General features: G+C 40.7%; 1 protein-coding gene across 1 annotated transcript in view; it reads right to left on the minus strand.

Moving 5' to 3' along the window:
- Nucleotides 1-23,495, minus strand: part of SMOC1 (SPARC related modular calcium binding 1) — a 135,288-nt gene that overhangs the window by 85,839 nt on the left and 25,954 nt on the right. The window contains exon 2 of the mRNA XM_067295676.1: nucleotides 6,871-7,042. Coding sequence (XP_067151777.1) covers nucleotides 6,871-7,042 — 172 coding nt within the window. The remainder of the gene's footprint in view (nucleotides 1-6,870; nucleotides 7,043-23,495) is intronic.

Consider the following 23,495-nt stretch of genomic DNA (forward strand, 5'->3'; position numbering starts at 1 on the left):
GACCCAGGTAAGGCTTACAATGATTACCTATGGGTCAAAAGGAAAGTTCTGTTCTGCAGAGATACAGCATACACTCAGTATTTACACTTAAAAACACAATGCCCAAGAGTACTGCTGTTCAGTCTGGAAAGAGTAGAAAAATAGTAAGCATCTGTTTCTATGGGATTCTGACACCTGGACTAGCATCCCTCCTCCTTTTCCCACGAAACCACTCCACTGACTGGAAGATTTTCAGTGCAGAAACTGCAAAATCTGATCATCCGATCCTTCAGCAGCACCATAAAGAATAATCAAGGTTGAATCCCCATTCTGCCAGGTACTCCATCACATTGGTTACCAAACAGTTCTCTACTGGATCCCTGAAGATCCCATATTCTGTTCCATACATCACTTGAACTTCAACAACAGAATCATTAATACTAGCACTGAATTAGAAAGCCAACCTGGATTCTCAGATCTATTGAATTTGCACTGCATGGCATGAGAAGTGATTTCCATCTAAGCATAACTAGATGCAGAAACAAACAACAATGCTGTAAATAGTCAGTTTTGATAAAGATACACACTAAAGCTTTCAAGCCAAGTACTTCATTTATGCAACCAATGACTTAAAAGACCAAGTTTCAGGTTTGCTAACACTGACTATGCAGGTTCATTTTAAATGTATCATATTAATGTACTCTCTAAGCAGTATTTCACAGGTCCTCTGAAATTATGTAAATCAACCCCCTTCCTGTTTGGAAAAAGTTAATATTAACAGCAACACTACTACTCAGCACAGATATGGATCACTTAGGCACTGGGTTACAAAGCCAGAGTACCTATACTGATTCTGCCATTGACCCATTTGCTGAGTGAATATGAGTCATTTATTTAGCCTCCCCATGGCCTTGTGCCCCTTCTGATCCTATGTCACTCTCATATTTAGATTATAAGTTGTTTGTGGGGTATGTGTTTGCACAACGCCCTTAGCACTTGGGGCTTTGATCTCGGATGGGCCTACCATGGGCTCAGCACAAACAGAGATTGTTACTCACAGAGCAAAAAGACTTTCATGAATTAAACTTGCACTGAATTTAGAGGAGCATTATTTTTCTTCTGATTAAATGAGCCTTGATATAACCTATATGATGGAATTTCTTTTTTTCACTTGCATAAGGGACCATATTATCAGAAAATGTTTGCACACAGCCACTAATGATGGTTCTGTCAGCAGCACTGTCCATTTAAATACATTCTAGTTTTGTGATGAAAAGGCAGCACTAGCAATATTGCTAACTGGAACACTTAACTCTCACCTGCAAATCTCCTGTTCAAGCTTAAGAGTATAACCTTGCTTGGCATGAGATAGGACATTATTACAAAACCAGACGATGTGGCTGCACCTTCTGTTTTATAGCTGTCTGACTAAGAGAGGCTTTCAAGCTCTGCTTCACAGGACACAACTAAGAAGCAAAAACCTGCATAGATCATACAGATCTGCAAGTATAAAAGGAGAGGAAGGAGTGACAAGTCTCTCACATGACAATCAAAGCACAGATTCACATGCGGTTTCCAGTCTTCAGGACACAGGACTGCAGACAAGGATGTCTAGTTAAAATTGCATTATTCAGATGCAATATTTTCTTCTCTCTTCTGAATATAAAGCAGAAGCATAAAGCATTTCCTCAGAGTGTCTACTTCAGTGCTAGTGCACTCACAACATTCATACACAGTAGTACCTACATGACTGAGGCTGGATGCTTCACCGCACAGTTGGTAGGAACCAACATTTTGTAGTATCACCTGTAGCACAGAGATGTTTGGAGTCCAGCCAGAAGGGAGTCTAACTCAGATCTTTGTCCAATTTGTCTAATGAGCATGCAAATATGCACGCAAATCAAGGTCTTACTAGAAGGAGAAGACAATATAAACATATTATTGCTAAGGTGACAATGTCCCTCCTGGAAATTTTAACTGGCCTTTATAGACCAAGCTAACTACTAGCACTCAGTAGACTACACTTACGTACTATCACTACACCACAAAGTTTAAGAGCTCATTTTTCTTGCAACATCCTCTCTCTCATTTCAACCCTTGGCTCAAGTGGTGTCATTCCAGAAATTGCTGTTGAAGTGCAGAGAAAAAAAATAAAATTTCCTGAAGACTCAGCACTAATTATTTCTCCCATTCTTCCTCATTGGTCTACAAAGGTCATGTTAGTCCTTTTACAGCCTTGACTTGGAACAGCCATCTACACCGCAGTGGCTGGAGAGGTGTATGCATACTGTTATCTTTTTTGTCTGTAGTTTCACAATTCAGTTCCAGTAAAAACAGTGCCTTTAATATCAACATTTATCAGTTTGTTTTTAAAAGGACTGTCAAATTCCTTCTTCTCCCCACTCCACAGACTGGTATTTTTATAATGTTTGCATCAACATGTGATTTCAGTGGGATGACTTCACCTTGCTATTTTTGCTTTGTTAATTAGAAAATGTAAAATATGACATAAGTGCCAAGGATTAAAGAGTAGCTGCCAAATAGCTTACCCCAAATTTAAGATGCATTACAAACTTTACTAAAGCCTGATGCTAAGGGTTCACATACCTTACTCTACGTTTTGAGTGTTTCACCGAGTGTTTTAACACTTTTCCTTTCCTTTTCTTAAAAATGTTCACTGAACTAGCAAACAAAAACAGAATGGCATTAATGCATTCCAGTTTCATTATCCAGACTGAGTCTAAATAAGACCTCCTCCTCTCCCTTGCATAAGGTGAAAAAGAAAAAAACAAGATGACTTTTCTAAAGTTCCGTTGTTTAATAATTTGACTTTAAACACCTTGAAACTTAGGACAAAATTACTGCTGCTCAGAAAACCGCCTTTTAAAGAAAATGTGTTGTTCTGAAGTTGGTATCTGGCAACTAGGAAATTGAGTGGTGCTCTCAACACATGGGGCCTAATCTGCAAAATTCAGGTGTACATAATTTTGGATTTTGCAATGAAGTCAGCATGATTGATCTTTTCCGTGAACAGTCACCAAGCTTATTCAAATGAGACCACCATGTCCCTCATAATATACATAGCGCACCTATGAATAGGTCCCAGGAATTCCAGCATACTCTCTTCACCAGGTAGTGGCAATTTGACACCACACAACATAGTGGTGTAAAGATCCAAACTATCCTAGTAATACAAAGTAAAACATCTCCAGACACCTACATTACGCCAGCAGCAAGCTTATAATATGTAACCACAAAAATCTAGCTATTTAGTTTTCTACTTTGTTTTTACCAAAAGCTCAAAGGGCAAAAATTGATCTACACAGTTTTTGAACTATTTATAGTTACATTAGGTAACTGTCTCACATACAGGCCAGATCCCAATCAGGCATGAAGCAGTCCAGTTACACTGAAGTCAGCTGATTCATATCCATGTACTCCAGCCAATGATCTGTGGCCTTTGCATACAACAGGCAAAAATGGAAGCTGAGCAAACTACAAAAATGTGCCAGTCTGTCCCACAAGGTCTATCGATCATTCTCCATTCTCCCCTTTGTTTTCCACTTCACTTCTCAGAAGTCCCACACCAGCGATCTCCAACTTTTTTCTTTTCATGCTGACACACTTTGTTCCCTCTTTGATACACAGCCACCACTGCTATTACAGAGTTCTAACCAACTTGGAGCATATCTAAAAACATGCTTAAATTGGCAAAGTAATTGAAGGCTTCATTTCAGATTTATTGCCTAGTATGCTACCAATGAGGGACCCATTTTCCTCTCCCTTGACCAGGAATAAGAAAGTTCAAAGACAAAATACATGGACCTAGCAAGCAGACTAAGAAAGTGTGATTTCAATATCTCATCTCCCAACAAGAACAGAAGATAGAGGAGAAAGATTACCTTCAAATAAACCCGTCATTAGTCATAATGAGACTTTCCCCCTCAGTACATCAGCCAAATCTTGTGTGCAGTCAAGTGTCCCAGAAGCATGGGCTGAAGACTCCTGTTACAATTCCCAGCAGTGACTTACAGATAGGTTCATTCTACATATGTGACTTCTGATCTAAGAACAAGCTCTGTAACCAACTGAGTTTCAAACCCATCTACTATAAATCTATTGGAACAACTTTCAGAACATCCCCACCTCCCTTTTTTTAAATAGGCCAAGCATGTTTCTAGAAACCCAACAGTTAACACAAAATTTAAGTGTGTTTTAATATACAGATATCCAATACACTCTTACAGCCACTGCATAATTGTGACAGTTTGCCAAGTTTCATTTAACAAGTATTTGTCCTTCATAACTGCAAAGTTCTGAGGCAGAATTCTGTTATTTAACATAAGATCATAAGATGTCTGCTGACAAAAGATCCAGCTATTATTGCTTGGGTGCCTATTTTATTCACAGCTATGCCATCTGGAACTATTCTCTGGAATCTCATCAGTGAGGCTGCATTTGTCATGGATGCCCTAAGTTTGATTGTTTTAAGCTACTCCCAACTTTTAACCCTTTGTGAAGTGGGGAGGAGATGGATAATTTAGTGCTGGAACAATTTCATTGAAAAGTACCTAAGGAAGCTAGCAAGGAGCAAGAGCTAAGTAAGAGTTATAGTTCCCAAGGGGCTCGCAAGATTTCATTTTTAAAGGTCCTTAATTTCTTGAGAGAGAGCAGAGAGCTAAACTGAATCAAAAGGTTCTGTTCTCACTATGGAAACCATCCTGCTTGTCTTGATACAAGTATAGCTTGAGTTATCAGCACATGAAATTGAAAAACTATGGTAGCCTGGGGTACAGAACTATGCCTTGCTGTCCACAATATGCTTCCTCTTCTCCTTATTTTAATTACCCAACATTTTTTGTTCCTCAGAGAGAGAAGCACAAGCTAAAATTGCTCATTTTACAAGTTATTGGGTAGGGTGTCTATCACAATTATTGCTGACATGGCTTAATGGCCCACAGGATCCTCTCCAGTTCTATGAGACATCCCCTGCAGAGTGTCTTTGTCAGGCAGAAATAATGAAGGCTGTTCAGTGTGAACCAGGTGCCCTGCTGCCGTGGTAGAAGGTGCTCAAAAACTGCTGGTGATACCTTCCTTTCTGAGAGTATAAGATACAGACAAACCTGGCCAACTACCTGTAGTCACACACACCTGTCTTGCAACTGTCTGTATTTGCCAAGAACAGTGATCTTTACACTCAACTAGAAGCCATATTTCTAATGTGACTAGAAAAACAAAATACTTTTCCATAGCAGCACACATGGAAGTTACCAGCAAAGTTAAATTTGAATGTGATGGTTAAAAGTATATTCCCATTTCCCAGGAATTAGTTGAAGCATTAGATAGCGAGTTAAGAGCAGGACATGCAGTAGTCAAACACCTCCAGGCTATTACAGTAACACAGGGAAAAGGGAAAGGAGAATGTGAGTGGTTTCAGCTAAACATTTCAGTTGTATTTGACAAAGCTGAAAGGAAAAATATATTTTACCTCTGCTTAAGAAAAAAAAAGTTAGTTACTTCTTTGGGACTCTGCAATCATGATATACAACAGGCTGTGCAGCTTCACAATCAACATCATCTCCACTTCCAGAAGCGGACTCTTCTGTGTAAGGCTCATGTTTTAAGTGACTGAAGAGTGCCAGTTCATGTGCCAATATCAGTCATGGAGTTTCTTAGCTAAGCCACTGTGCTCAAGTGATGATAGCAAAGACAGAACTCCCACCCTACTGCTTCTTACTGTGATACTCAGAAGTGTGTCAGTTACATGAATAGGCACACTATTTCTGGGGCTCCTGGGAGCAAGATTCTGGGCTTCCAGTATTCAGAAAGCAGCATGATTCAAAGGCCCTTTCCTATGTTATATGGGAAAAGTTGCCACAGATCCATCCAGCAGTGATGAGAAAAATCATACAAGTAAGCTTCCTTCCAATGAGAAATCATTTTAAAAAATGGCAGTATTTGAGGTCATGCTTATATTTCACCTAAACTATAAAGCTCATTTCTACATTCAAATGGAATCTGTATTTTAGACCAAGCAATTCTGACAAAGATTTAAAAATGCATTTTTATAATAACAAAAATCCTTAAAAAAAAAAAAAAGAAGTAGTCAAGTTTAAACACATGTCCATTTATCCTTCCATAGGGATTTTAACAAGTTTCTCCTGTCACTTTAACCAATTGCTAAAAACATCTGTGCCATCTGCCCTCTGAGCCAACTGTGCTCTCAGGAAATGCACTCAACTTGATTTTTCACTTCACTGAAGAAGCAAATCATTTATGTGACAAGAAACCAACATTCCTAAGAAAAGTTGCAACTTCATCTTCAGACTATGCTTAAGAAAAGCTGAGATGACAAGGAAATAGTATTCTTATTTCTAAGTGCAGCTGTAACAGTGGACAAGCAAAAAAAAAAAAAAAAAAGAGGCCGTGTAAAGGCTTGCAAGCATTTTGTCTTCTTAATTAGCTCAGCACAAAAAGGCTGCCTAGTCCTTTCCCAGACATATACATCTTGTGTGCACACACTTTCTTCCCTATTCCACATTCCTACCGTTCACAGGTATCTCAGTTAGACACTGCAGAAGGTAGTGAGAAGATCTCTTCTTTCATGATTTGATTTTGCATTTCCATGCAGCCAACTCCTTTTGATCCATAGACATGTTTGGGCCCTTTTTCAGTGATGTCTCTGGCTCTTTGGCCTTTTTCCATTATAATCCAGTCAGTTCTTACTCTTGCCATCTAAACCCCAGACTCAGATACCCATTCTCACATGAATGCACAATTTTAATCAGATTATTCACAAAGCATGGCACTAAACTCAAGGGTCTGCGAATCCAGTCTGTTATTAGGTAGGACTCCCATTCCTCCCCAAAAAGGCATTTGAAAACCACCTACCTTTGCACCGGCCACGATGTGTCACGCTCAGACTTGATTCCCGGCACTTAGCTCTCTGGTAGTCACACATCGACTCGTATGTTCTGCCATCAGAGGCACAGAGGGGCTTGGACTGGGACCTGGAGCAGTGCAGGTTACATTGAGGGTCTCTATCACGGTCACTTATTAAAAACTGAAGGAAGTGAAAAAGGGAGGGAGGGAGACAAAAAAAACACTGGTTTTGTTTAGTTTCTCAAAGCAAAGCATAGTGTATTTTGTTTTTATGACAATAGCAACGTGGTCTATAATGCTGTTTAAGCTGACTACCAAAGTCAACTTTGCCTGAAAGGAACTTAAAATGAAACACGTATGTCTTTAAAAAAAAAAAAATTAAGGGTCTTTGCCATTCCATTTTCTTTAATGGAATGGAAACATTACTCACTCTGTCTCACCTCTGAAAACATAAGATGTGCAAAGCCAAACACAACTCACTCGGGAAGGGCAATACTGAGTCATATCAGCCTAGCTTGCCCAGTGCCCTGCCACAAACAGTAACCAGTACCAGGCATTTTAGTCAGTGGTGCAAGAAACTTATCACTGAGGCTGGAGGAACCCAAACAACCTATCAAGATTGGCCCTGGTAGTTGAGTACAGATGCAGCTTTATATTCCCAGTTGCTTGTTTTTAAAGCATTCTTTGTATCATCTCTGGATACCACCTGCCTCGGCATACCTGCACCCTCCCAAAGCCACATTTCGTTCCCTCCTGATGACATCCTGCTGAGCTGACAGTTGCATTCCATCCATCCCACAATCCAACACTATGTGAAAAACTATTTTCTTTTATAAGTTTTGAATTTGCCATCTTTCTGAATGTCTCCTCTTCTTGAGTATTCAATTCAGATGTGGCTCATTATTTTGTATACACATACCCTGTCCTTTCTTGTCAGTCTCTCTCAGGGCAAACAATCCCAATCTTTCCATTCTTCCCTCAGAAGATATTCTCCATACCACTATCACTGCTGTTTCCATTCCCTGAAGTCAGTTGGGCTTCTGCCTTATCTTTTGGAGATGGGGCAACCAACACCACACAAGTGAGTCACTGAGTTTTGATGGTCTCCATTTTCTGTCAGCTTGTTCCCTGCAAATGACAACATCCCACGGTGGCCTATTGTTAAACCCTCAGCTGTACTCTAAGTTGCCCACAGGGATACCCGGATCTCTTTTTCAAGTTCATACTCTCTGCCCAGGAACCCTGACTACAAATCCCTCTGCCATAACCACTGGATTAGAGTTTCAGCAGGACATTATAGTAGCAGCACCTTTCACTTTTCCACTCACTCCCCATTCTACCTTGCTTAGCAGTTAGTCAGGCCTTTAATTACTACCCAAATCCAAACACCTGTTCAAAGGAAGATTTCAGGGGACTCTTGAAATGAGTCCCATGAGGATTAAGCAAGGAAAAGGAGGGAAGTTAAAGCCATCTCATACTTCCCCTTCCCAAGCTCCTCTCCCTTAAGCCTCTCTTGAGCCTGAGGGAATCCAAGTTCCTCTCTAACACACCAACATCCCAGCTTGCTGCCAGAGCACTTACAAGCTCAGCAGTTCAGAGCTGGCTGGCAAGTGGGCACTGACTGACACCCTGCTTGCATGCACAAAGCCATAGCTCTCCAAGCGTGTTGATGGCTGGATGCCTTACAGGGAAGTGTGAGTCATTGCCATAATCACCTTAGTGTTACAGTTGCCTACAAAGCTGTCTGTTCTATGCTTTGAGGTTAAAGCTGTTGAAAAAACATTGCCTGAAGCCTAGTTTGTGTTGGTTTTTAACCACTCCAGAAACAGGCATCCCTGAAATTTGTTTTTTGACATTAAAAAAAAAATCTCCATCCCCTTTTTTTACCCCCAACTAAATGAGATGAAAAACAATTGAGAAGTTCAATATTTTCATATAAAAACATATTAGCTCTGTACTGCTGGATCTTCTGAGGACTCTTGCATTACTAAAAACCCATGACAGCTGGGAAAAGCAAGCAAAGTCTGCACTTGTTTTAGTTCGGGTGGGGCAAACCTTTTATTAAGTCTCATATGTCAGAGACTTGCCAAAATTTGCAACAGCACAGAGGTTTTTTTAATGTTTTTGTTTCTTTTCTGCTACACTTTCTATAATCTGGCAACACCTGTTTGAAATGGGAAACTGGAAAATTTAAACCTGAAGGCAATTTTTAATGTTTTATAGCGACCTGGACCAGACTGTAAAAACATTGTAAAGCTGGACCTGATTTTTGCCCAGTTCTTGTCAGGGGTCAGGCTATCACAAGTTTGCTTGAAATTGCTCTAGATGCAGTAATGTCTTTTTTAGCACCCAAAGTGCAAAGCTCACCAGTGACTGTAAACATATACCAAGAAGGAACAGACTGAAGATGCTGAAGACTCCTCCCAACATGTGATGTCAGAGAACCTGAAAGACTGGTAAGACTTTTCAACTGTCTATATAAACACTCTTTAAAAGCAGACCTGCCTGATAGTACAGGATGGCATACCTATAGTAGTTAAACATTCCATTTTAGAAGGAACGGTTGCATTTACCATTTATCACAACTTTGAGGGCTTGAACTACTGGCATGAAACTTCGTTTTTGCAAATTCCTTGTGTCAGAAACTCAGTTCTACATACCAGAGATATCCAGAGGACCACCTAAAAAGCTAGAATACTGGTTTCCAGCATCAAATCATATTATGAACTTATTGAAAACTCAGCTTGTATCGCACAAACTCACCCAAGCCTTCTGTGGCCTGCACCAAAATACTGAGTACAGATAGGACCTTAAGGGGCAGGAAAGCCCCTCCTCCCAGAAAGAGAATACATGAAGAACAGAAAGCCTCTCTCAGGCAGCTGATACTAAAGAGCTAAAACTAAAGCTACAGAACAGCTTTCTTTAGGTGCCTCCTCACAGAGGGATAGAGAGGAACAGCTTGACATTGATTAATTATGAGGGCCTGAGGAAACACGTAGAGTGCCCCAATGCAGTCTGTGAAGTTCTTGCCTACCCAAATTAAGCCAAGAACCACTTTATTAAAAAAAAAAAAAAAAAAAAAAAAAAAAAAAGCCTTTTTAGCATTTGTAATTTGGATTACAGTAGTGAGCCCACACAGCATGTTAGGTGCTTTCCAGGCACTGAAGATGCCACATCTGCTTTGCCAAAAAAGTTTATAGTTTACATAGTTGCACAAGATGGTGCTTGTTTTGTTCAACTATATTATAACTGTAAAAGCGTGCATTAATTTCCAGAAGGATCCAGGATCATGCCTGTCTAATCAAGGTTCTTTTCATGTGACCAGACAGCACTGCCAGAAAGACTGGATCTCCTGGAGATATTACTGAAGGGCTTCAAAAACTCTCCCTTACAAGATACGCACTCCGCTGCGGTCCAGAGCCCTCATCTTTGCTTGGCAGCCCTGACAGCTTTCAGATAATAAAATGGTCATTCTTTATCCATTTTCTAGCTGATAAATGTTCACACTACAGAAGCAATCATCAACACAGACCATCCTCAGACATTTAACATACTAGCTATCTTAAGCATCTATCCACTCCTGCCCAGTGCAAAAAGTTCTCTTGCTAGCATTTTGCCTCTCCAAAAGTGCAACAACTATTCTCCTTTGCTGTAGCCTCAGCAATGTAAAGAGTAATACACTGGATGAATGCTGAACTATATTCCTGCTCATTTGGGGAAAGAAACAAGTCAGAGAGGGATAAGAGCAACTGAATCCATCATTGTAACAGCCAGGACTACAATTCAGGAGTTACTTGTTCCCAGTTCTCTATTCCAATCTCTAACAAGCAGGCACTTCTTTTCCAAGCAGAAGCGTAACCCTGTTCTGAAAGAGCACCTCACCAGTCACAGGAGTTCGCAGGAGTCACTGCTGGCCCAGGCAGATGGTTGTGAGTGATGTGCATGGGGCGCCCTGAAGCCCGGCTATTGACCTTCACCAAACACAGCCAAAGTAGTAACATGATTCTCTTGTCCCTTTAGTACTAGGTGGAAGAGGAGCACAAGAAAGTTTTTTGCCTTTAACACAGAATGTCCCATCATGATGACCCTTGAAGCTAGAATCAAAGCTTGATGTCCTAAGAACCTCAAGACTCACACACAGACTGTGCTAACAAAATCAACATTTGTGGAGAAGCGCTTGGTGCTGTACAAACAAATACACAATGTGACAGTTCTGGACTCAGGGTAAAAGTAACCCTGCAAGCATGTGGATAGCAGCAGCGGGTTTCCAAGCTTTATCTAGAAATAAGAGAAATCATTTTCTTAGCTCTAAGATATCTTGAAGTCTCTTCTTGATATCTGTATTCTCATTTCCTTCAGAGCAAACTGCATCTAAAACAATGAGACTGGAAATGGTGACACTCGCTTATCAGTCCTTTTCTCCTCCTCTTACTCTAAGGGAGAACTGTTAAAAGCAGAACTATAAAAAAAAAAGTCATCTACAAAAACTGTCACAAAGATATCAGAACCAGTTTTTCAGGGAAATGTTAGAATTGACCAGATTGCAAATGGTATCTGTTAAACATAGACCAAATACTGAGTGTAACACAAGTCTCAAAGAATATCTGTATTATAGTAGAATTTGTACTACAGTAGAAGGTATATTAAGGTACCCTGCACAACTCCTACACCAATCAGTTTAAGTGTCCCTGCCCTAAAGAGCATCCAGTCTAATGCAGCTCTCAGAGCATCCCTTCATGTCAAACTCTGTATCTGTATAAGAATATAAGCCCCCTCCTTTAGTAAATACATTTACACAGGTGCTTGCAGTACCTGCTTCCCAAACTACTTTTTGCTTCTTCAGACTTGAAAAGAAAAAGGAAAGATAAGAGGTCAGAATAAAGTTAATTTTGCCAACAAAGCATATCTGTTCTTTTTCTCCACACCTCAACACCACTGCTGACAAACGACAAACACTGATTAAAGGGTTTTTAATGCCTGTGAAGGAAAGCAGACTCCCTGCAGCTGCACAGCAGCTGGGAACACTTGTATTATTTAGCAGAGAAAGGTCTGACCCCACAAGTGAAAATGAGCTTGGTGGTCATTCATTCTACTCACCATCTGGGTACATTATAGGCACAAACACAACTGCACAGCTCTTTGTGATGAGGGCAACAAGAAATGGCCAAGGCACTGCAGTTCCAAAGTGCTTTGGCAAAACTTCAGGGGAAAGAGGGAGTGAGGGACACAAGTGACATGAATGTGAGAAATTGGAAGAAGTCAATTAAGAAACAAAACTAAAAGACAGGGGTCCACCACAGATCACAACAGAGGTGCCTCAGCTATTTTACAGCTTCACTTCAGATTAGTAGCACAAGCTGCTGCCTAACAAAACCAGGGAGGGAACAGCAAGCACAATGCCTCATTCCAATATATAACAGCCTTTTAATTTAAAGGCGCTTAGAATATATCTTAAAAAAAAAAAAAAATCAACCTAGGTATGTTCATGTCACACAGTTCACCCACTCACTTGTCTAAGCTCTCAGACTAGCCTAGCTTGAGTACAAATATTCTCCGCAGGAAAGCTGTACCATTTTTTATGTTAGAAGAGAGTATAAACTTCTGGATGTTTTCATTGTTATTGGAAAGCAACATTTCACGTTTCCTAGTTTTAATCTTGCTGACTTCTGCCTTGCTTTCAGATTCCAAATGGGTGCAACCAGCCACACTGGAGGTTCCAGGTGCTCTGCAAGAGAGCTAGAGCTGAGGCCCAGTTTAATCATGGCTAGACTCACAGCCCAATGGCAGGGAGCCTACAAAGCCCAAGAACTTCAGCTTCAGCCATAGGTTCAGGACTGCAGCCAAGTTTCCTGCCATGGAATCAGAGGCATAGCAGTCTTCAAAAGTGTCAAAGACACTGCTCTTAGCCAGAGACCTGAAATGCTAGGCTTCTGTAAATGCAGAAAGAAGTCTGAAAACCTTAGAAACTCTGGCAGAGATGGGTCTATTAGAGCTTGCAGTCTCCCACATGCAGATAAATATCAGCCAGCCAGAACCACTCCCAAAAAAAACACAAATTCAGGGCTAGCTTTCTAGGAAGCATGTTGTGTGTGGGAAGGAGGTTGGGGGGTGGGGGGACAGGGGGGAAGGGTGATTTATTTCAATATTCCCTTTTAGGAAACTTTCATAAGTTTATATTTCATTCACACCTGGACAGGAAGCAGTTTTAAAGTGAAGTTGCTCAAAGGCCTGCATCTTAGCTAGTTCCAGTCCTTGCCTAGGTGTTTTCTAGCATCCTACAGTTTTATACCTAGACTTAAGTTTTTCCAAACAAATTTTAGAAGGGCTCATCTCTGTCCCCAGATTGGAGGGTCTTGTGGAAAGGATATTGCAATGCTTTCATTCCTTGAGTCATCACACCTGGAAAGTGAAGACTCTTGCTTCAGTTAAAGCACCACTTATGTTTCAACTCCAGGCCCCCAGCTGTGCAAACAAGAATGGGTTCAAAGCATGCAGCCTGTGCTTGAGGATGGAGGAGGCTGGGCAAATGTATGGGACCATACCACAAAGCAGACAAATCATATTTATGTATTTGAGTTCAATTCAAGACAAGTTTCTCCCCTTACAGGCTAGAAACCTTGTTTTTCTATGGTGATTCTCCTTCCCCTCCTGCTCTCCCTTAATCTTTTATATAAACCATCCCAAGGGAGGAGAGTGCTCAACTATTGTGCTTCATCTGCTAACTGACTTCTAGCTACAAAGTAATTTGTGTTTTTCTTCACAAACTGATCCTCAAATATGATGGATACTCTGATTTTAGAAGATGAAGTACTAGATCCAACAAAGTTGCCTAAGGACCTATTTGAGGAGCCCACCTGAACTAAAACAAATGGTTCAGGAAGAGTTGTTAGAATTTAACCTAGTCTCAGAGAAGCTCTGCTGATTTTCTTCAGAACAAGAAAAAGCCATTACAGTGAGTGAATGAGCCTGTGAAATGATATCTCTACTGCTTTTATGTAAGTTTATGCAACAGGTACAAGTGTTTAACTACGGTTGACTTGTAAGAAGAAAAATGACAAACAGACATCAAGCACAAAGATTTTTGTTTTTCTCTCCAAACAAACAATCCCTTCTTTCACAGGATTTTTATTCTACTTACTAATATCACCTTTATAAAAGTCACTTCAAATTTATAACATACAGCTTGTCTAAGCATCATGTAAATTGTACCATAGATCAGTATGCTGATCAACTGAACCATGGAAAAAACCAAAGCTTTAAACACAAAACAGAAGTCCCAGCTAAAGTCATATTTCTAACACAAATCTTCTAAACCATTCTAGTAAGTTCAGCAATATTGACATGGAGACTGATTTAATTCCTTTGAAATAACAATACTTCAGCTTCTGTCAAAGCTCAATTTTCCTAGTCAAAAGATTATTTTTGCAGCCAAGATGACATGCAAGCCTTGAACAAATTTGAGATTTAATTTAGTTTGTCAAACACATTGCCAAGAGAAGGCATGTTTAACTTGGACTACTTCTTCTCATTAGCTTTGCTACTATATGTGTTGAACCAGATAGAAAATAGATGTTTGCATAGTCAGGCAGTGAATTCCTCGTCCCAAAGGAAACCACAGCAAAACTTCCATTGCCATAAAGGTAGAATCTTGTCTCTAAGAAGCTGTATTGTTTAATAACCTGATCCAGTCCTTCTGGTTTAGGGAGTCCTCTGCTTATTCAGCATAACTCAAAAGAAAAGAGTTCAAAATATCATCCTGTATAACTCATGCCAAATTAGTCTCTTCTGGGTAATCATATTCCTTACTTTAGTTTTTCATAATGATAGCTGAGGATGTTCTTTTCTAGAAACTGTAGAGGGATCACACTTCATGCTGTCACTAGAGGGTGAAAAGTCAGCTATCTCGCTGTAATGGAATATATTCTCTCAAAAAATAGCTCTCAAGAAAACAGCAGGGTTGCTGTATTTTCAGGTGTATACTTTAATAAAGGCAAATATCTCCAGCAAGATTTCTGGGAAAAAGTGTTCCTTATCTCTACACAAAGGTTCTCATGTTCATGAGTTCTTTAAGCCATTGCATATATTCTCCACAATCTGGAGCAAATCCGCTCGCCCCTGACTCCCTTGAAACATGGTAGAGATTTAAAAACCTGCTTTCTCATCTTCCACTGTATAAATAACTAAACATCAACTCCAGGCTCTGCAGAGTTATGTGCACTCACATGCAAAGTTTAGCCACTTACAGAAAGTGGCTATGAAAACATTTTCTTGGTCCCCTTCCCCCCCCCCCCAATGCTAACTCTAGGATTGGCTGTGAGGTCAGCCTCTGTAAGTCTCTTCCATATTTGTGAGAGCTTGGAGTACTGCAGACAGAATGGGCAAGTTGAGGGGCCCTCAGTTCTAGGCTCTTGAAGTGACAGAAGATGGAAATCCACTTTAGATCCAGCTGTGTGATCTACCATCATCCTCCCCTCCTTCTGTATTTACTTCCTAGGTCCCACCAGCTCTAGGGGAATTACTATTGTTGCTCTAAAGCAACAATAAAGACCCTTCCCTGAATTTGTCTCACAGCTTCTATTAATGGGAAGTTGCCAGCATTACACTAGTAGTTTTTAACATGCTGTACTGAACAGCATGACATCTTCTTTCAAAGGACAGAAGAGTATTCTAAATGAAGTTCTTACATGAGTCTGTTATGCAATATGAAGCTACATGTTGACTACAAGCATGTCCAACTACAAATAAGTTTGGTTAAAGCATTCTTCAAAGAATGGCCTGTTGGATGAAGTACAAGTTCAGTTAAGTTTCCATTTTCCAGCCTACCTGAAGAAAGTCAGTAGCCTGATAGCTATAAGAGTCTCCCCTTTAAATGCAAAAGCACTAAAAAAATTGGCTTCATCACCTGACATTAACTCTGCAAGAGCCCCTTGAAAGAGCTGTCTTCCTTTCAAAAACCTCAAAGTACTTTGCTCTTCCCTTCCATGATTCTTCCACTCTAGCCTCTCCCCACGGTCCAGGGCATCACTTCAGTTATTGGCCACAGGTACAAGATGCTATTACTGTGAACAAGGTAGATATGTGAAGATGACTACCATCTCTGGTAGCCCTCTGCTGCCTTCTCTGCTAGGAGATCATCACACAAGGAGAGGTAAAGATTAAACAGGTAACTTGCAACCATGGTTAAAGGGGGCCAAATTGTCTTCAGCGTTGAGCTCCAATGGAAATATAGCTATCTAAGGGGCACTCCTGCTTATACAGAGCTCAAATATTTTGAGATTGTAGATCTTCCAGGTAGGAAAATGCCACCCATTAAAACTCCATAGCCCTACAAATTCAGTCCTTCTTAAATCAATTCTTCTGAAAAGCTGAAAGAGGCATTCACATTGAAGCTGGCACCTAACCTTCATTATGGTTGTTGCTGATGCTGCCAACAGCAGAACCAAGAAGCAGGTATTAGAAATAACTGAGCTCATTACTTGAAAACCAAACAAGGGCTGACCGCCCATCAGTAGAGGTACACTAATAGAATGCCAAGACTAAAATTCCATTGCACAGAAGGGATATTGAAAAAAGGAGGGTACTATGAACATTAAAGAGTTCACCTTTCTTAACTGTAAGCTTACCCTCACATCATCCTTAACCAAAGATAACTCTGGGTGAGAGGTGGCTGCTCAGAGTAGCAGGTTGTTCTCCACATTCTATTTTATGTCATACATACCGTCATCAACACTTCAGTTTTTTAAAGCTTCTGAAGATTTATTACTACTTTGGTCTGGGGGACATTAACCATATTGACACATCTCCTTCTATAAAAAAAGTCTACCCTGGCATTTCCAGAGAGCTACTTGGAGTTGGATCCTGGCCCCATCAGCTAGACAGAGTAACAAAAGGAGGTTGTCCTCATTTACAGTTATTCCTCTAAAATGTCAAAAACAGTGAAACTGAACAAAAAGACAGGAAGTTCATCTTGCTCATACAGAATATCATGCTCCCATGTTAAATAGGGAGTAGCTGATCTGGCCAATACTATGATAACAGCAGGTTTCTCACATTTAAGGCCAGCCTTATTCCAGAGCTCTTAAAGGTTTTCTTAGACTCTTTTCTAAGATCTTAGAGGCTGTCTTATCACCCCTGGACTTTAAGCCTGTGGATTAAGAGGCAACAGTAAACATGTGTTCTCATTAGCAAAAGTATTAGATGCTCAGTTAATAGCTCTGAGGTCCTCTTCCCTCCCCCTATGAAACACTTCAGCAGTGATGTTCAGTCTAATCACACATGCAGGTATTGGACACTAAAGTCACCCATGTCCAATTTGCAGATAGGCAGTTTCAGAGACTCAGCTTTGTTAGAAGTCAAATGACAACTCTCAAAGACATGCCATTTAGAAGTCTTAACTCTTGCTTCTGCAAGCAAGGCAGAGACTCTTCAAAATCATGCTCCAGTAGATTGATTTTTGGCGAAGATCCCAGGCTTGGCTTCTTAACACTCACTGCTTCATGTTCCAAACCCACCTCAGTGGTTTCCGCAGTGACCCAAAAGATGCCTTTATCTAAGGAAAGGTTTAAATACAGAATGAAGAAATATCTTTGTCAACCAAGGAAAGAAACAAGCCAGCTAGGAATTCAGAGCAAGAGGGAAAGAACCAGGAAAGCATATGCAAAACAGAACTGAAACTCCTGTCAAAAGTCAGAAAAAGCAAACTTTCCCCACAAGTCCCCAAGGGAGAGAGTCTGTTTTGCTGCTTTGTTCTGCCATTGCTCGCATTGTATTTTACAGTGTTTAAGTGGAAAGAAGGGAAATACTGTAAACTTAAGTCAAATGCTTCCCTCAGTTTTGTAGGGGTAGCCACCCACAGAGTTCAGTCCTTTGTATGGATTAAGTGCTGGACAATGTTTCTTTGGACTGTTGGGCAGTCAAAGCTTTCTTCTGGGACAGCACAGGCAGCAGCAGAAGAGATTTCCCCAAAACTGAAGTCTTTTTGGACCACAGCTGGAGGAACCTGCTGTGTGCAGAAGCCTCAGGATACGATCTTAAGTTCTGCCAGTATGAAGTCTTACTACCTGCTCCCCACTCCCATCTCAAAAAGCAAATCATATACAGTATTAATATGATCTAAAACAAAAAGCTTTCCATGACAGACAAGATGTATGCACTAGCTGCTTCAGGAGTAGCAAGAGCAGTTCTAAGATGAAATGCTTGTGTAAGGCAAGAATGAAGGATCCTTGTTAGCTCCTCCAAGGTTAGCTTTAGTTCTGCCATCTGTCCTCAGCAACAGACTACATTCAGAAAAATGTTACCGTACACATTAAAGAGTAAATACATTTCTCCACCTCTGCAGACAGGATTCCTTTACAGTTACTTGCATCCCTCTTCAGACTTGCAGCAGTAACATAGCTGCTGATCACCAAACTTGAAGGGGGGGAGGGGGGGGAAGTCAAGCATTACTACAGCTACAGCAGTGCCATTTACTGCAGATTCAAACTAGGCAACACCACTTCAAACTAGCAAGTTGTTAATATGCAAGATTTTCTAGCTTCTTCGAGTAGAGTTCCCCTGTGTTTTGATGGTTTGGGAGTAAGATGCTGTATCTTATCACTATCTGCTGACTATTACATTAACATGACATTCTTTTTACAGTAGTCAAGAGTATTTTCAGTACTGAAGTGACAGGCTTGTTTGTATGCTGTTCCTGGCAGAACCTGTCCTGGTGAGATGCTATGAGGAAGATCACTGAGCTGTCAGGGTCACTGCTGTAAGACTCCAAGTTTTCATTTTTTAATATGTGGAAGGGAAGCACAAGAGAGGTGCCTTCAGAGAAGAAATGCCTTAAAGGTATCTTGATGCTGCCCCAGGTCTTTGGTATGAGTTCCCCCATGTATCCCCCAAGATACAGAATTCCTTTCCCATCATATTGCTTTCCAATCCCCCAACCCACCATGTTATACATGCACTTAATCCCCACATCCAGCAAAAAGACATTAGAGTGACTGATCTCTATACAGGCTGTTCACTCTCAGGTTGAGAGTTTTTCAACATTTTGTACTATAGAACTGTTTATTTTGGCATCTGTTTACTTTCAGCTTCCAGGAGAGGCTGATTCCAGCTACACAATTATTTTTCACACTTCTGGTGAGGAGCTGCTGAAGGCTCATGCTGATTCCTTGTTGCTAGAGACAGACATTACAGTTTTCTTATTCTCTGTGGAATTAAGCTTTAGAACATTTCTAGCTCTACAGTATTTCACCTTAAACACAAGTTTACTTTCATTGTCACCAAGAGCCTGGTGGTTGCAGGCTCTCCAAGCCTCTGTGGTTTCTCCATACATGAGCTGTCCTGTCCAGGGCTGTTAACTCCTTTCATGTTATTAGCTACCTCTAGCCCAAATTCACACAGAAATCTCAGGTTAACTTCCCTCCAGAACCCTAGTAAGTGCAAATGGAAGTGCTCAGCTAACTTAGTGCTACTGCTTGTATTTGTGTCTCCAGCTAAAAAAAGAAAAGAAAAAATCTAACATACATATTGGTCTATTTTTGCAGTCTGCCTCCCAGAAGGGGGCAGAGTATCAGTTTGTTAATATTAGCAAATACAAGACCTTTGCACAATAAGTCTTTGAAACAGATAATTGGCAAGATTATTGCACTCTCTCATCTTCCTTTTCAGGGCATGTTATTGAAAAAGCTGTGGCAGAACAGCTGTGGCTTTATCTGGATTCCTCAGATTTTCTGGATCTCTTTCAGTCTGCTCTAAAACCCGGCCTCTGTACAAACACAGCCTCAAGTCTCACTGGTCAAATTTCTCACAGTGGACAGAGACCAAAACATACATTTTTAGTTAACAGACTTGAAACAGTCTTTGATACCAGCTCCTGTGTACAGTCTTTGTGGCTTCTTCAGACTATGAAATGTAAGCAGTGCACATATCAGCACACCTGGAAGGGTACAGTGATCATCACCTGCACAAGGTTAAGCAGTTCTCATTCTTAACACGTTCTACAGCGTAAGAGACTGCTGGGTCTGATTTCATCTGACCAAAATAATCAAGGTGGTTCTTCTCAAAGAATATCACCTACTTTTCCAGGCAGATACTGAGTCGGTTTAGGTCACCTGAGACCCAATATAAAATCTGTTTTGGTTTAAGAAATTGGGCTGGAAGTTGCACTAAAAACTAGATCTGTAGATTCACCAGAAATGGCTCTGTACCTGAACTAAGGCCTATATAAAGATGAGCCCAGAAAGAATAAAATGGCACCAGCAGGAAGATTAAACAAACAGGGCTTGCTTTTCACTGAGCAGCACAACAGAAGGGTAGGCTGCTTACCCTCAAGTAGTGTGCTATCACGAGCAGTATAGCAGGCAAGATAATACATGGGCAGGGAACAAGGGGCATGAAGTATCAGTAACCACTTCTCCCCCCATCTGCCACAGCCACCCATGCAGAAAATACAGCATGACCTTCTCCCCACCTAAACAAGCAAGACACTAGCAAATCATGCTCCCTCACCCTGCTCAAACAAGTCTCAGGAGAACTCTTTCAATACTCAGCACAGCTACAAAGTGCTACAGACCCAGCACTGTTAAAAATCTATAGATAGCAACAATGAAGGCCTAGGCTGAGGTCATTCCCTCCCCCCCCCCCCCCCAAATAAAGAGCTCAGTACTACTGAAACAGTGGCAAGACAAACATGTAAGTCAGAAGTAGCAAGGGCTGCAGCCTCTCAATCAGCTTCTGGTTGAGGAGCATATTTTACAGTAAGAGACCATTCCCCGCCCCCCCCCCCCCCCCCCAGGAAATCAGCACCTCTTCAAGATGGAGAAGAGGCATCACAGACACTAGCTGTCTTAGACACTGAGAAGTCTGAATTTCACAAAAACAAACAAAAAACCCAACCCCTACACCTTGAAGTGTTGAATCACAGATCATCCCACTTCTGATGAGCTTTTTGGTCCATATCTGGAAGCAAGAGATAACTGTACAGACAATCAAGTTTAAGAGCAATCCAGCCATGCAAACAGGAAGACAGGAGTTATAAAAACTAGTTTTATGTTGTTTGATAGGATTCCAGGCAGATACTGAGTCAGTTTAGGTTATGTGAGATCCAATACAAAATCTGTTTTAAGAAATTGGGCTGGAAGTTGCATTAAAAACTAGATCTGTAGATTCACCAGAAATGGCTCTGTACCTGGCCTATCTGTAAGCATTTTATTGACCCTTGAAAATTAAAAGTTTCATTACCTGTAAAGATTCCACTCTGATTCACTCAATCAGTTTATGCTTGTCCATCCTGATTTTGTCCAACTCCTGCTATGACTAGCTACTCCATGTGTTTCTCCACTCAAATCTTCATATATCCAGACACTCCCAGTTCCTCACACTTGCTCGCTCTCTCACTCTTTGCCTTTGCTCTCTTCCAATTCCAATCCTCTTATGATTCAGGGAGGTCCAACACATTTAACCACCTCTCTTCCTATACCTATTTGGAAAATGCAAAGACCTTTGAGAAAAAAAATATTAAAAGCAGAAGAATCATCTCTGCTCCTCCCAGCTGAACAGTTTTACCAGCTCTTGTGCAAAGGAAGACCACTCATATAATCCATTTTGGAAGATTCTGGTATTTCTTTAGGAGGTATATTAGCATCTTCCGGATAAAGTTGTCACCAGCTCTTGCACCAGTCTTCCTCTCAGACTTATTCACATGCCAGCCTGCTGGTTCATTCCCAGCCCTCAGTTTCTTCTCCTCCCCCCACTATTCTCAATTTGCCTGGCTGCCTACACTTTTTCCTCTCATTCCAATACCAGTTACAAACCTATACAGGCTGATTAGCCAGTTGCTCATTTAGAATTCAAATAGGGAGGAAGTTATTAACAAGACTTTCAAAAACCCTAATTGCATTCAATAATCCAGCTCCATTGCTGGACAATTAACTTCAACCCCCAATCTTCTTTTACAGATTACAGCTCAAGTACCAGCATATTCCTTTGTTTTTACATGTCTTCTGAATAGAGACCACAGAAGTAAGTCAGTTTAATGTTGTCCTGTTTTGATCCATCAAGCCAGATGACAAATTCTAAGTCTCAAAACCAGATGTTATTCCCATTACTTTTCAGTGACATGGCAAGATAAGTGTGGTTTTGTTTCCTTTTGCTAACAAGGCCCTGGATATCACTCCATTGTAAACCACTTGCCAGGGAGGCAGTAACTCAAATTCTTGCAGAGATTTTGGGAAGCACCACGCAATACAGTTACATCTGTATATTAAGAGAGCACCAAGAGAACATTAACATTACCCAATAAAAAAGAGTGGGAAAAAGCAAGAAAAATAAGTCATCCTGAAGAAAATATGAGATACCTAAGAATAGTAAGTTGCCCTGCAAAGAATCTGTCTCTGAATTCAGCTACCTTCCCTCCAGAGCCTGCTAAGGGCACAACTATGTTAGGACTCACACAGGACTAGGACTCACTGCAGTTCCCAGGTCCGGCTGTGAAGTCTCTGCCAAGGAGCTTCCTTCCTCCCTCTCCCTCCCACCACTGGAATTTCCTCATTTGTAAGTGGAACCCAACACAACCTTCTTAGAGAAGTTTGGAGGGTAATTTACTCATCATTAATCTCTATGTAAAAGGGAGGGAAAGTTTCAATAGGTAAAGCCAGAGCCAGATTTTGAACACCTGTGAGCACAGTTTAAGGGAGGGAAGGTCTAGAGTTTGCACGCAAAGAGGCTGACAGCAATGTTTGGCTCCAAGACGCAGATTTATATCCCTTATTTCATCATTCTCCATGTTCATAAACAGACTTGGATTCTGTTACAGAGTATGAGGACTGCCTATCTTTCAGAGCTCTCCAGCTGAGCACTGGTCTTAAAATGGAGTCACTTAAAATCCTCTAAATTGGATGAATCTCATGTTTGTAATCAGCAAATGGACTTGAACTTGCTTGAGAAAGCCTTGGACCAGAAGCTGTATATTCTTCCGTATGGAAAGAAGTTTATTCAGAAGTGTCAAAGTGTTAGTATAGATCCTTAAAAACCTGTTACTGAATGAATATCTAAAAAGCAGGAAACAAAGTTGGAGGAGAGTGTTTCCCTTGAATCACAGATCACCATGTACTAGTGACACTCACCTCAAACACTTCTACCTAAGTTACCTTCAGAGCCTGCCAGTTCAGAAAGCTATGCAATGCTTCAGGTGGTTAAGCACTTGTAGAAAAGCCTAGTTTGAACTGGGAAGAGATTGACCCAAGAAGTGAAACAACCATCCTCACAGAAACTCAGTACAATTAGTGTGAAACCAGAGAAGATTTTTTTTAAACTATTGTCTTCTGAAGATAATTCATTTAACCTGAACATTCCATGAAATGATGGCAGCTCTGATTAAGACTTCTAGGCAGAAAGCTGCTCTTGTCCAGTACTTGTGTCAAATCAAAGAGACAGCAACAGGGTTCCTTCTCCAGAACTGCACCCTGCAAGGCAAAGGACTTGAGACTGCCTTCTAGCTCAAGAATTAGGAAGCTGCTTTTATAAGAGGAAATATAAATCAGTACCCAATCTTTGCAACATTTTACAGGCTAAACCATATTGCTCAATAGCTAGCAATTCACACAAATTCATTGGTCAAATTCATTAGGTACATAGGTTAAAAA

This window comes from Apteryx mantelli, chromosome 4 (genome assembly GCF_036417845.1).
Source record: "Apteryx mantelli isolate bAptMan1 chromosome 4, bAptMan1.hap1, whole genome shotgun sequence".
Lineage (NCBI taxonomy): Eukaryota > Metazoa > Chordata > Aves > Apterygiformes > Apterygidae > Apteryx > Apteryx mantelli.